General features: G+C 41.7%; 1 protein-coding gene across 1 annotated transcript; it reads right to left on the minus strand.

The window, feature by feature from the left end:
* Nucleotides 1-5,019: 5,019 nt before the first annotated feature.
* HYAL4 (hyaluronidase 4) lies at nucleotides 5,020-11,321 on the minus strand. The gene is made up of 3 exons (XM_065401080.1): nucleotides 10,368-11,321; nucleotides 6,464-6,553; nucleotides 5,020-5,433 (listed from the first exon to the last, which is right to left on the minus strand). Exons 1-3 carry the CDS (start codon nucleotides 11,319-11,321, stop codon nucleotides 5,020-5,022), a joined length of 1,458 nt encoding a protein of 485 aa, XP_065257152.1.
* Between the last annotated feature and the right edge of the window lie 3,958 nt (nucleotides 11,322-15,279).

The raw sequence follows: 15,279 nt of genomic DNA on the forward strand, positions 1-15,279 counted from the left end.
TCAAATTTTGAGCATGCCTACCAGCCTGGGCCCTCCAAGTTTGATAGGCACTCCTCCACCTATCTTCCTTCAGTTTGTGGATGGCTCTGGGGCTTGGGTGGGAGATAGGCAGCCAGATATCTAGAATGAGGTAGCAGTGCATGTGCTTAGGGACAGAATTTGGGCTCCAAGGGGACTCTTACCCTAGAAATATGAGAGCGGAGTAAGTTTAGCAGCCTACGTGGTTAGACAGGAACTGGCCAGGGGTATTGTGTTTTGCAGCAGAGCCTAACACTGGATGTGTCTACATTGCAAAGAAAATCCACGGCACCAAATCTCAGAGCCTGGGTCAATTGACTCAAGCTCACAAGACTCATGTTGCAGGGCAAAAAGTAGCAGTGTGGATGTTCTGGCTCAGGGTCTCAGACCCTCACCAGGTTTTCAGCCCAGGCCAGAACACCTACACTGCTAATTTTAGCCTTGCAGTCTGAGTTCCATGAGCCCGAGTCAACTGACCTAAACTCTGAGATTGGGCACCGTGAGACTTTTATTGCAGTGTAGACCTACCTTTAGGTACTTAAATCTCAGGGATCTTTATGGATCTGGACCTTAGGCACCCAAAGTCGAGATTGCAGTGTCCAAGTACCTTTGTGGATCTGGGCCTAAGATCTTTGAGTACTGCCTAAAGGGAAATCATCAGGCTAGAGACCGAGGGGCAGAGCATCAGCTGGTGTAAACTTACACCAGAATTTACACAAGTTTAGGATTTGCCCTCAAGAGAGGGGTGATTAGAGGAGAGCGGGACTGCCTCATCCTGCCCTTCTCAGAAGCACCTAGAGCTCTGTTCCAGCCAGAAGAATGGAAATTGTGCGTATAGCTGGGTAACCTCCTGCCATGGTTAGAATTTTAGAGTGGACTCCATAATCCCACCCTTACACACAGCCTCAGTGGCACATTGATGTCAAGGGCTCCATGCTGATTTACACCAGTTAAAGATCTGGCCCATTAACACTGTTCCCAATTATGGAGATGCTGAAGCAGTGACAGATTTTTCTCTGATATCTTTTTAAAATTCAGTTTTTGCAGTATGTTATACAATCCTGCACTTAATTCTGTAGCTATCTAAGGTATTATAAGTAAGTGCTTTGATTTTCCTTGAAGCTTGGATAAAGCTCTTCTATGTTAAATTACAGCTTTGAAACCTGGACATTCAAACAATAGATAATAAAGAAAGTAACACCATAAGTCGAAGGATTGTATAGAATAATTCTGAAAATGTCATGAATAGACCACGTAACCGGTGAAAAAGTAGTGGAGATGATTGGATCTCAGCAAACACTAGTCAGATTTTATGAAACAAAACATTCGATTTGCTGGGCATATCTTAAGGGGTTCAGTAGGAGTTTCATGTTTCTGGGCACTGGAAGAGAAATTTGATGGCAAAAGAAAACAAGGCAGAAAAAGAAGATCTTGGATGGATGATGTAATATCTTGGGTGGATCAAAAGGCCTATTCATCCACACGGAGATTAGCAGAGAATCATACAGAATGAGCTACCATGGTTGGAAATCTCCACTAATGGTGATGTCACATAAGAAGAAAGTGCTTCCTTTCCTTGGACATGTGTATTTTTCTCTGGAATTTTGAAGGGCATTAGAAGAATTTGTTTAGATTACTTCAAAGATTCTCAGTCAAGGGAAGAGAGCAGCACAATGCACCTATGGTTTGCTTTGAAAAAAAGGAAAAATTATTGCACCTGTGCCAGTAAAGAGAAACTTTGTTCCAAGTCCTCCTGGTATCTGTAGTTTTGTTCAGACATGCTAAGAGGTGTGGCTCCACATTCTTAAGAAATTCAGCATTAATGCCACAGATTACAGTTGTTTTTCCAGTCTTCAGCTTCAAGGCTACAGGATATTTTGAAAGAAATACATTCAGAATGACAGATGGTATAGAAGAGAATATGGGTAGTCTGGTTCCCCACTCATGGGTCAATGCATGCTTAAAAAAAGATAACGCACTTCTAAACTGAGAACATTGAGGTTGTATATTATTTGTTTATAAACTGGTGGCTAATGGTGGAAACCATCACCGTGCCCTATTGTAACTTTAGAACATGTAAATATTTCTTCATCACAGACAGTAGCTACAGCATGATTAAATGCCATATTTTTGTAAGTGTTCTTAACAGAAACATTGAAATATTAAGAGCAGTAAAACAGGTGTGACAAATCAAGGAAACAGGAAATTAATCTGTCTTTAACTGTGTGTGCCTTCCAAACATCATTAGGTGACATTCCCTAGCGTACCGTGCAGTATGTGCTGCAATACCTAGGCACATCGCAACATCTCACGGGTAGGAGCTCGGTTTAAATAGATTTGTAAAAGAGTCAAGACCTGACTGAAAGTGCCCAGTGTAATTCTTATTTATTATAGTAGCATTAAGGGTGTAATACAAACAAGAAAGCAAGAAAAGTCAAAGCTAAGATTTAACTAAATGCTACTCAGGTGTTATTAGGAGACATTCTGTGCTATATAGTATTTATTGCAATCCTTGGACATAACAAGGTTAGTTAAAGGTAGAGAAGCAGATTTAATCATGAATTTCCTTGCTTTTGTCACCTTGTTTTACAATAGAAACATTAGATGATTTTTTTTAATTAAACATATTTTTTATATGATCGTAATGTCCTGGAGCCACGATTAAGGTCAGGGCTCCGTTGTCCTGGGTGCTGTACAAACTGTAATTGCACACTAAGTCTGGGCTCTGACTCAGCTTTGAACCCAAATCCCTCTTCTGTCCACACACAAATCAGTCTGACTTGGGTCAGCAGGCACTCAGGACCCAGGTCCTAAGACCTGGCTAGAAAGGTGGGTCAAAGCCCAAGTTCCAGTGTGACCTGGATCCAAGCCATGCCATTTTGCAGTGTGGATGTCAAGCCGCAGACCCAAGTCGGAAGGTCTGCGTAGAGCAATATGGATGCATTAACATGGCTGTGAGGTCTGGGTCCAGCAATTGTATAATGCAGTGTAGATTCCCTGCACTGAAGAGTAAAGTGATGTGAATGTGCACAAGAGCTTTCTTGCTAATGGAGTCACTTTAGATTATTGAGTAAAACCTGCCTCACTCACAAATTTTTAACAAACACTAATGGAGTCTGCACAATTCTTTTTAAAGACCTTTACATGGGAGGTGGCCAGAAAATGGAATTTCCATCTCAACATGTCAAAAATTGTTCCTAATCAGAACAAAAATTTGAAATTTCAAAATGTACCACAGAATGAAACTTCTGAAAAAAAATTATTTGGAAACATCAAATCATTTTTTTTCAATAATACTGAAGTGTTTCATTTAGACAATGCTGAAACATTACAAAATAATATAAAACATTAAATAATACATAACATATAATAATAAAGTCAAAATGAAAGAAAATTGTCAAAATGAAACATTTTTACCTTATTGAAATGAAACATGTCAGCATTATCAAAATGAAAAAAGAATGTCAAAATGATTAGTTTCAACACTTTACTGGGGAAAATTTTGTTGAAATTGATAAATTCCCACAAAACATTTTGATTTTGACACCATTGCATTTGCTGATGGGAAAACTATTCCACATTTTTTTTCTATCTTTTCTAGTTGCTAGCAAAAAAAAAATTGCTTTAAAAAGTTCTTGGCAGTTCTTCTGCACTCATTTATTAAAAGAAATATTCTTCATTTCATCTGTGTTTGTAAAATGTAGTCTTAAACACAAGTCTTGCTTGTCTGTTTTTTGGCCTCCCTCAATGGGTTTTGACATATTTCATTCAACAAAGGAGTACAACAGTTCTGTCACAGATTTTCTATGGCACTTACATGGCCTCCATTACCAAAGGAGCTGAGTGCCTCAGAATCCCTTTTTTTTTTTTTTTTTTTTTTAAGGTTTATCCTGACAACACCCATGTGAGATAGGGCAGCATTAAAATATTCTACAGATGGGGAATAGAGGCACAGATTCCTCTCTTTCAATGGCAGTTAGGAGCCTAAATACCTTTGAGGCTCTGCACCTAATTGATTTTACCCTAGGCCACACAAAGCATTTGTGGCAACGCAAGCAGTTGAACCTCCATCTCCTGTTTTGCTGGCTAGCCCCTAACCACTGGACCATCCTTCTTTCCAGTACCTTGCCTGCTGTGTAATGACATAATTTATTGTGTGTATATTTTTAAGAATGCATGTCATTATTCACCAAATAGATTGTAATTGCTCCATTCAAATAAATCCACATTTCTACACTTAACCCTAAGAAAACTGTTAATATCCACACATGCAATACTGTGAAGACAGGCCATTTTCCAGAAGTTTTTGAATAGGCACAAGAGATGTGTGTGCTAGGACGGAAGGAGAGTTTCTGGACTCTGGGAGGCAGGGCAGGTTAGAATGTTTTGGAAAAGTGAATACCACAACATACCTTCTTTGCTGAAAACATCCCTCAATTTTCCCTCCCAGTCTGCCCCTTGACATAGCCCATCTTCTGTAGCCAATTCCTGGCCTTTCTTTTGCACTGGGAAGCAAAAGACAGCAGGGGGAAATGGCCTGGCTGGAGGGAAGTGTATTATACAAGGAGAAGGGGAATATTCTAGGATGGGTCAGGACAATGGGGAGAGGTCTATTTGGGCATGATGTGAGTTGAGAAGCAGGAAGGGAGTTGCTAGTTCCTGCTAGTGAGCAAGAAGTTGAATTAGGGTTTCTAGTGATGCATAAATTTGTCAGCAGAATGTAAATCTTGACATGTAGTATAATATAGATACGGAATTTAAAATAACATTTAACACCTGGTCCTACTATGCTGGGTAGAACATACTTAAGGTCTCTTCCAAGCCAAAAAAAGGTGCCCGATTCTGTGTTGTTTGATTATAGGTAGCACTCTAATAGTGTTTTCATTGCTACAATATCTCACTTGATTTTTAAAAGACAATGGAGTATTGCCATAATCTCTCTTATCAAAGTTGTTCCTCTGAACCTATGGAGTCTAGAAAGACCCTATTCAGTATGATTATTCACAAGTTAACACTCAGAAAATAGAAAGGCAAAGAAAGCAGACTTATCATTACTAATGTTCTGGGTAAGAGGAAATCTGAAGAACTTCCAGGTTGCTTATCTGAAGTCTGAACTTTCCGGCAATCAGCTCCTTCATAGCTCTGATAACAGTGACAGATGAATTTCTGTGACATTACTTCCAGGTCAGTACTTGATGCTTCTCCTCTCACTGTAAATTCTTGGTCCTCTGAAGCTTCTATTTTGAAGTTTTTAGGATTCAAATGAAGGTAATCCAGGGCTTTCCATTTTCTTCGTATACATCGCCCGTTATTCTGACAAAGATGCTTGCTGCACACCTCTGCTGCTTTGGTCACATTGATGATGTAGATCCCTAATTCAGTAGCAACAAATTGTTTCACCTTTGTACAGTTGCCCTGTAAATAGCAGAGAAAACAACTTAGCTGAAGAGAAACTCACTAGTCTGTATTCTTTGTTCAAACTGAGAAATATGTAAAATGTAAACAAAAAGCTTTACAATTGGAGCTAGAATTAGATTATTAAAATTGAAATTATGTTGACTATCTAAAATAGTACTAGATATATACACTAAGAGATTGTTTGTTTGTTTGTTTGTTTGTTTGTTTTAAAAAATAACCTGATAGTGTCTCATTAAGATCTTTTAATTTGATTGGAGCCACAGCTGTGTGTTCAAATAATTGGCTTCAGAAATTGATTTCAATACTGACAGTTGAGCATATCTACTTTACTCCTGGGGGAATTCTGTGCCACTGCACATGCGCAGAATTTATGTCCCCTGCAGATTACTTTGCTTCCCCACAGAAAAATGATTTTTTGATGGGGAAGCAAAGGGATGCCACAAGAGCGGTCATGCGACCCTCCCCAGCAGTATGTTTCGGGTGCCCAGGGCAGCCAGCAGAGATGTAAATCACTGTGGGGCAGAGGGCGGGACTGGGGAAGACCCAGCTGGTGGCTCCTATCCTGAGCCAGTTTCAGCTGTTAGTCCTCTTCCCCTGCACAGCATCCGGGGCCGTGTCAGACCCATCCCCAAATTTCTCCCCTGGCTGTAGGAAGCTGTGTAAACTCCCCTCCATGCTTCCTGCACCCATCACTCCTCAGCTGCAGGGGGAGGGATTACTTTACAGGGAGCTTCTCCCGCATCCACCCAACTCCTGTGGATTCAGACCCCCTCAAACCCAGACCCTCTCTCTGAGCCTTACCCTCCTGCACCCAGAAACCGCCCGCCCTTATGAACCCCACTCCCCGTGCCACTGGACCACCCCAACGAGCCACCCGCACCCGAATCCCCACCATTCCATTATGATCTTGATTGGGTGGCTAAGGGGACTTTATGAGCTATCACACCAGCTGGAATTCAGAACTCAAAGGAATTGATGTATTATGCTGTGCTAGTACATTTGAATTAGCATTATGGCACTGACTTACCTCTGATGACGTTAAATTCATATCTCCCCAAATAACAATTCCTGAAGCTCCCAAGGCAGCACTCTCTCCAATAGTGCTAATAAGATCTTGCTACAGTGAAAACAATAAAGACATCACTGTCAGTCTAATTTATTGCTTTCACAGTTTGTGGCTATTAAAGCCAGGCAAGTGTTAGTGTTAAACAAAATGTAAGTGTTATACAAAACTCACGGGACTATATGGATTTCTAGTCCAGACAAAAATAGAATCTTCTTGATATTTTATTGAAAACACTGTGCATACTTTTTATTGTATTCACCTCTCATTTTGTAGTATGTGTCACAGTGCTAGCTCACAAAGGGCCAGCTCCTCAGTGGGTATAAATAGACATAGCTTTATGGACTTCAATAGATCTGGTCCATAATTTCTGTAAAGATCTAAAATGCTATTGAAATAGGGGTGGACTCATGATGTAAAATTGTATCTCAGATCTGGAACATTCCAAAGTCTTGGGATGTTTGGATCCAAGGTTTTGCTTTAACCCATTAGGACTGCAGGATCAGGCTCATCTAGGGAATATTTCTTGGGTGGAACGTCAAGAGAAAGACTTTCTGTTTCTGATGGCAGGAGAGTGGTGCAAAGTCTATGTAGATAAATATGAAACAAAATTTAAAGAAGATTCTTTTTGAGAACTTGTTTGCCCACAAGCCTTAATTTTCTGGATACAAAGATAATTAATAAATATCATTAAATAGATCCTTGCAAATGTACACTAATTGCTGGCATGGTGATGGGGAATTACTGAATTTTTCAAGTGAACAATCAAACCAGGGGAAATAATTTTATTTTCATTTATGTTGGCAATAGTATAGTATTAATTATTTACTACATAGTGTAGTACATTTACTAAAAGTCCTGAGATTTTTTTTTTTACATGAAAACTCCTTAAAGAGTTCAGCTAATAAATCTTGGCTAAAAACTAGGGAGAAGCAGCCACTTCTGTACACCAATCAATTCCAGTCTTTGTCAGATTTAGAAAGATGTAATTCCAAGTCCAAGGTCATGCATTGTCCTAGCTTTTTTTCAGTGTGAACTCATTCAGGCCTTCATATAAGATTAGCAGTTATCATGAATGGACAGCAAATTCAAGGAGGGAGAAGACTGGCATTGTATAACTTAAATAAAAGAGAAAGTATGACAATTTGGGAATCTATGTGAATTTATAAATTCCATTCTGATTTTATGTTTATAACCTCATCAATGTCTTCCACTGTATCCTTACATCATCCCTCTGGTATCAAAGGGAGGGAATGTTGCACCTGGGGATCTATCCCTAAATGGAACAGACATTAAGGTCCATTAACAATTGAATAGCCTGGCCCTAGTAGAACAATGGAGACTACCAGCCAAAGGCTATTGACTTGCTAATGACTCCTATAGGCTGTAACAAACATTGGGGATGTTGAAGGCCACAATACATTGAGGATTGGACAGAGAATGAAAAACTGCAGGGAAAGTACCTGAAGAGTTAAGATGTTAGGAGCTTCTGTTTAGAGGGAGACTCACTATAAGAGGAGACCAAAACCAGAAGGCAAGACTGGGCAGAAGGAGTGGGGGTGCAGGCAGATCCTGGGTTCCCTGAAAGATGCTGACTAATAATAATACCTAGTTCTCATATAGCACTTTTCATCAATAGATCTCAAAGCACTTTACAAAGAAGGGTAAGGAAACTAAGGGGAGAGTCTTATGTGCAGGTGTTTATTTTTCTACAGACCTATATATCTCTTGTGCTTACCTATCAGTAAGGTGTATGTTTCAGAAGTTCCTTTGCAAAGTCTGTGTGTTACTTGCTTTAACTGTCAATGTCCCCAAAGGGACCCAGTGTACCCATGAGGGTAAAGCTCTGGAAACAGCATGTGAGCCACTGGGGAGACTCGGGAGGGCCATATTGGTCTTGGTGGCCTAGCAGAGTTAGGCTGTGAGGTCCTACATCCCAAGAAGGTGTACAAGCCTTGGACTGTGTTCCTTGGGAATATGCCTGAAAGGCTTTATGACGTGTAGTTGTAGCCATGTCAGCCCCAGGATATTAGAGAGACAAGGTAGGTGAGGCATATCTTTTATTGGGCCAACTTCTGTTAGTGAGAGAGACAAGCTTTCAAACTACACAGAGCTCTTCTTCAGGTCTGGGAGAGGTACTTAGAGTGACTCAGCTAAAAACAAGATAAAATAGATATGCTAAATTATTTAGCTGTGACACGCTGAGTACATTTCCCAGACATGAAGAAGAGCTTGTCTAACTCACCAACAGAAGATGGTAAAATGAAAGATATTATCTCACCCACCTTGTCTTTCTGAAAGGCTTGTGTGATGGGGTGTTGGCTTCACACTAGCCTGTAGAGGGTTGATAGAACCCTAGGGAGGCTGGGCAAGAAACAGCCAATAGAGGAGGGGCTGTGAGGAGCAGCCAATCAAGGCCCGGCAGGCCCATATAAAAAGAGCTGCAGGGCAGAGTGGGGTCAATTACTCTTGGGAGCTCAAGGAGGGAGGACTGGATGCCTTGCAGGTAGAAGGAAGCTAGCACCCTGGACAGAGTAGCGCTGGGCAGGAACGGGGGAGTGAGAGGTAGCTCCTGGCTGCTAGGACTGGCATGCTGAGGCCCTGAGGTAAGGGCAAAGAAGGTGCTGGGGCCGCAGGGAAGTGGCCCAGGAAAATATACTGAGGAGTTGGAAGGGAGGCAACACCTGGCTGCCATCTACAGTGTCGGGACCCAGGGTCTAGCTCCCCTACCTCAGCCACTGGGGAAGTGGCTGGACTAGAAGTTAAACTCCCCCAGAAGGGGGGTCACAGACAGTGACACAGAAGAGGATGCTGCGACTCCTGAGGCTGCAAGAGGGGCTGCAGGCTGATGGCAGAGATTGGATGACGGTGTGCAGACTGCTGGTGGTGGTGTCAGCGTTGAGCTAATCCCCAAGACAGCCAGCAGGAAGTGCCAGCCCAGTGTGGTGAGTGACATGCACTGGGACAGTATAACATACAGCCAGTGTCTGGATACTGCTCAGACTCAGTAAGCTTAAAAACCTGTGGGAGCCAAGGTTTGAGTCTAATACAGCAACCTGGTGGCTGTCGATAATGTGGAGTTCAGCCAGAGCTGTTACAAGAAGATTACGTTTGTTATTAAAAAGAAGAATATTATCTTTTTCTGAGAGGATCTCTGAACCCAAAAGAGAAGAATGGTCTCATTTAAGGCCCTGATCCTGCAAACACATACACACGTTTAAGGATGTAGTCCTACTGGCTTCAATGGGACTGCTCACATGCTTAAAGTTAGGCACTTGACTAAGTCTTCGCAGGGTTGGGGCCTGGGGCAGCAATTCCCAAGTTTGAAACCCAGCTCCCATATAGACTACCTATGTGGTACTGGGCAAGTTGCTTAACATCTCCTCCTCAGTTTCTCTCTTGTAAAAGGCGAATAATACCTACCTAACAGCTATGAGAATTAGTTAATAGCTGTATAGTGCTTTGCAGAAGAAAAGCATTTTGTGTTAATTAATTAACCATTTGCATTCCAGCTAAGTAAAATCTGTAAAAATTCTCTAGCTTTGTCATATCCAGACAGGAATATAGCACAGTGCTGAACTGGAGAAAAATATATACATTACAAAAATGTTAGAGATACATGGTGGCTGAGGTAATATATTTTATTGGACAAATTTCTGTCCACTGCACTGCAGATTTTTTTTTTAAAGTGTATTTCAGATTGAATGTTTACTGCTGAACTTTGGCTGTTTTTAAAACATGTAGTCATTTAAACATTAATCAGCAGAGTAGACCCATATACAAGCCTTTACAAATATACAAAGCATCTCTGCAATAATGATGATTAGATCTGTTAAAGCAGCCTCCATAACTCCTAACGTTGGCTTACCTTAGAAAGAAATAATAAAGGATCATCTCGGTAACTTAGTCTAGTATAGACAAACACAGGCAGAGCATAATCATGAGATGTCATGGAGGAGATCCTCATGGACTCAGTCACCCTAAATTGTGAGAAACGTAATATGTTTTCACTGTTTCCAAGGGTTTTCTTGATGCCAATGGAAGGATACAGAGCTGCACTGCTATCCCAGAGCCAGGAAAGTTCATTGTTCCTCAAAACTTCACTCTCTGGGCAGGAACCAGTGTAGTCCTGGTCATGAAAATTATAATTGTGGCAATCAGGGTATAAATAGTATCCCCAGAGCCCCAGAGGTCTGCTTTTAATCCCTAGCTCAATTGTCTCCTTCATGAAAGCCTTTGCACTTTCTTCAAAGGAGAGTTTGGCCAAATTTTCAATGTCATTTGTTGAAATATTGCCTTGCGTTTCAGAAATGAGCTTCCGTGACTTTCGCCTGTAAATATCTTTTGTGTTCCAGTTGCGTGCCCACTGAGGCCTCCAGTATTCCCAGTCTATGACAGCTAATCCTTTAAAGTCCTCAGCAGGAATGTAATATTGAATGTCTTGGCCAGCTTTTTCCAGATGAGTTTGCAAGCTGAAGTTTTGAGGTAGGCCACCATTTACAGGGATTTCCTGCGATGTGTACCATGGGTAGTATCCCAGTCTATTCACATAAAATATAGTCACATTCTGCCCTCTTGCTCTGGCCAGTGGGCTTCCAATCACATGGAACATTTTCAGGTTCAGAGTTATGTTATATTTCAGTGAGCATTGATCTGTGGGTGCGTTCCAGGCAGCTATAAAAGGTTTTCTCTGGAAAACTAGTGGTTGGGCTGGTTTCATTGCAAATGTGGAACTCCAAATAAATGTAATCTGTAGCCACACCGTGAGCTGAGCCAATTGGATAATATGTAATAGTATCTCACTTTCAAACAGTATTCTCATGATGTAAGAGGCTACTGTGGAGATCTCCTAGTTCAATATTGTCTGCAAAACATAAGAGAAGGGGCATTATTTGTTCTTTACACAGTATTAGAAATGTGTTGAGGTATTTCTAAGGCATTTGCAACTGTAGTACTTGAGAGCCAAAATGTATATGATACTTTACAGACAAAGTAAAAACAATGGGCCAGATTCTCAGCTGGTGTAAATCAGTGTAGCATTGTGGAAGTCAATATTACTATGGCAATTTATAGCAGCTGTAAATCTGCCCCACTGAGCCAAATCCTGATCTAATTGAAATTAATAGTTTTGCCATTACTTCACTGGAACCAAGAGTTGTCTCCCTGTCCCTGCCTTTAAATATTTACAATCCAAATTACCCACATTCATCTCCCTTTCAAACCTTTTTTTTTTTTTTGGAGAAGGGCAATCCTCAGACAAGTGGATTTAGGGCCAAATTCTGCTCTCAGCTACTCTATGCAACCCTCTTAATTTTAGCTTGGTTTGATTTAACTTTAATGGGGCTGCAGGAGTACAGTCGAGAACAGAGTTTGGCCCGTGCACTTTAATGTTAATTTAATTTCTCCTGTGCCTGACACAGTAATCTTGTAAGAATGCAAAATATTTATGACAAGATTACTATGAAGAATTGTGGGCAAAGAGAGAATGTTTGTAATTATTTTTAACAGTAGGAAAGAATGAGTAATGAAGTTATTTTCAGTTTTGAAGACAATAACCCTAGCCACTGCTTATCCTGGGGTCCATTCAAGTACTCTCACTACACTATGTCCTCTCTCATTTTCTTCTGCCCATACTTCGTGCCTTTGCATAACATGAGACCTCCATAAGCTGGCTGTCCATGCACTATTATATCAAAGTTCAGCTTCTTGTTGCTTCCTTCAAAGCTCTATAGCTCTGCCCCTCCCTACTTAAGTTGTGTTGCTTCCACCTCCTCTTCTCTGCAGATGTTCCCATACTCATCCACCTATTTGTCAGCTTCTTGCTTAATTGCCTCCATGTCTTGTACCACATGCCCCCATCAACATATAAGTCCCTCTTAAAGACCCACTTCTGCAATGCTGCCTGCAGTGAATCTATTTGACTTGTATTAAAAAGTCCCTATCTCTTGTTCCCCTTCCCCTAATCTCTGTTTACCTATCTGTCTCTCCTCAGACTGGGATCTGCTTCAGGCAGGAACCATCATTTCTTCTTGACTGTTTGGAAAGTGCCTAACACATCATGGGTGCTATCATAAACTAGAAATTATAATTGGTTTATTGCTCAACAAGCATTCAGGTTGTCCTTTCTTGACCTCAGAATAGAAACCCAAGCATGCTAAATTCTACAGGTCCAGATTAACCCATCACTGGGCCCTAGGCAAACATACAATTCTGAGCTCCTCTACTGGCCAGCTAAACTAGATACTCCCACAGTATGGATGCATTTATATTAACCTTGTCCTGGCCAGCACAGATACAATAGTGATCTAAAACCCAAGCACGTCTGGCTTCCACTGCACAGATGTAGCTTAGTTAACCATGTCCTATAGTGACTGGATGGATGGACCTGCCCTGTTAACCCCGTCGTGTCTGCACCTGCAGGGACAGGGTGACCAGATGTCCCATTTTTAAAGGGACAGTCCCGCTTTTGGGGACTTTTTCTTATATAGGTGCCTATTACCCCCCACCCCCGTCCAGTTTTTTCACAGTTGCTATCTGGTCACCCTATGCAGGGATCTCTGCCACCCCTCTTCTGCTGGCTTCTGTGTGGGCAGTCTGCAGTCCTCCATACTTGTAGCAGATCTTGAGGCTGTCACTGAGTGACTCCTGTGGGCAGAGCAGAGGGTATACTGGAAGCAGGATGAGGCCAGGCAGGCCCCTGTGGGGGATCCAGGGTGCAGAAGCTGGCCTCACAGCAATGGCGAGGAGGAGAAGTGCTTCCCACCCTGCTACCCACTCAGATTTGGCCCAACTGCCCCAAAGGAGAGTAAATGGCATTTCAACTTGCATGGGGCAGCCGGGCCAAACCTAAGCAACACTGCGACTCTGTGCACAATGCCACTCCCTCAAATTCAGCCTGGCCACACTTTTGTCATGAGGAAGGGAGGGCCAGCCAAATCTGAGAGAGTGGCATCACCACATGGGGTCATAGCGCCACTTAGGTCAGGTATGTGCCTAGTTTGCCTGTGTGTTTGCCTTTTTATATGTTCCCTATCACTGTAATATTTGAGCGCTCCATAATCTTTAATGTATTTATCATCACTACACATCCGTGAGTAGGGAAATGCTATTATACCCATTTCACAGAGGCACAGATTTTCAAGACCAGCGTAGGCAGTTAGGCATCCAACTCCTATTGAAAATCAGTAGCAATTGGGCACATACATTCCATTTGTGCTTCTGAGATCTCCCACAGAGAGACTATGGCCCAGAGCCTGAAAGGTATTAAGCACCTAACTCTCATGGACTGGCCTAAGTGACTTGTCCAAGGTCTCACAGGAAGCCTGTGGTAGAACAGGCTATTGAACACAGGTCTCCCATGCTACTGGCTAGCATCCTAACTACTCAACCATCCTTCCTTCTGGAAGCATAGGCCATCCTGCACGTGGGACAGCTGTGCTGTATTCACACAATATTCTGACAATTCAGAGAGAATCACAGAAGTTAGCAATGGGGACGTCCTATTAGAGGCAGCCAGTCCATCTCCTTGCACATACAGGATTGTTCCCTACTGTCAATTTTCAGGTGTCCTGTGTAGTTTAGTGTTAAGCCGCCATTGGAAGAACCATATCACTTCACTATTCCTCTCCTTCCTGGCCCTTTGAAACTCTAGCTTGAAAATGTGTCACTGAAGATGATTTGAGTAATTCATCCTAACCATTGATTTTTGCCACTAGGTGTCATCATGCACAAAACTCCATGGTGTTTGCTTTCTAATATAATACAAACGAAGGTACATCAGTTTCTTGCAAGAACAGCTTACGTATATCTTGACTTACATAGGTGAATAGCTAACCTAAGCCAGCCCACTTACACATTACATTGAAACATGGTTTGTTTTTCAACGTACTTGAGTTTTGCTATGAATCTGAAGCGGCAATTTTCAAAACTGCTACTTGTCACTGATTAGCACTTGCATCCGGGTCAGGGTGAAGTTGGTATAATTAAGTATAGGGTCTTCTGTGTTTGGTATTATTTTTCTTCGTCAGAATACCTTAGATTGCTGCTTAGGGAAGTCCGTATAGTCAAGTTGACAGTACAACAATTCATACTCAGTGAAAATGAATATCTTATTGAACATTGGGGAAATAGGGCTAGCATTGCACTGTAACAGTGTGAGCTGATCAGCTGTAAACATCACCCCTGGACTGAAACTTATCATAAAGGGTCATAAATGGAAGCATACTTTTACCCTCTCTTCTCTTTTTGAAATTGCTGCTTTTTGTGCCTGCTGATTGGCCCATCTGGTGGCTGGATGTAATATACACTTAGTTAATATTTTGTGTTTCTGCATGAATGCATAAATAAGTTTACTCATTTTTGATTTTTTTCCCCTCCATCACACTTACACATAAACATCCAGCCTCCAGGTGGGCCCAGAGTCTGAAGCTGTTCATTTGCAAACTGCCTACTAAAGTCAGGTGCCAAAGTCCTACTCTGCTGCCATTCTTATCTCTTACTCACACTTTTGGAGTCAATAATTAGTAATAAACTGTTGCAGAGTTACTGAGCACACAAGAACCTTTGTTTCCTCTTCTCCACTGCCCATTGTGTCTGCTTATTACCTAAACCATTCCATCGCAGGTCTGTGAACAAAGTGACTACAGAAGCAGACCATTCTGTCCAATGTCAATCAGCAGGCACAAAGAGCAGCAATTTCCAAAAGAGAAGAGAGAATAAATGTCTCCTGTGCTCACTAAAACTGTGATAGCTAGAACTAAGCAAGAACTGACCTGAAAAAA

The sequence above is a fragment of the Emys orbicularis genome, chromosome 1, assembly GCF_028017835.1.
Source record: "Emys orbicularis isolate rEmyOrb1 chromosome 1, rEmyOrb1.hap1, whole genome shotgun sequence".
NCBI lineage: Eukaryota > Metazoa > Chordata > Testudines > Emydidae > Emys > Emys orbicularis.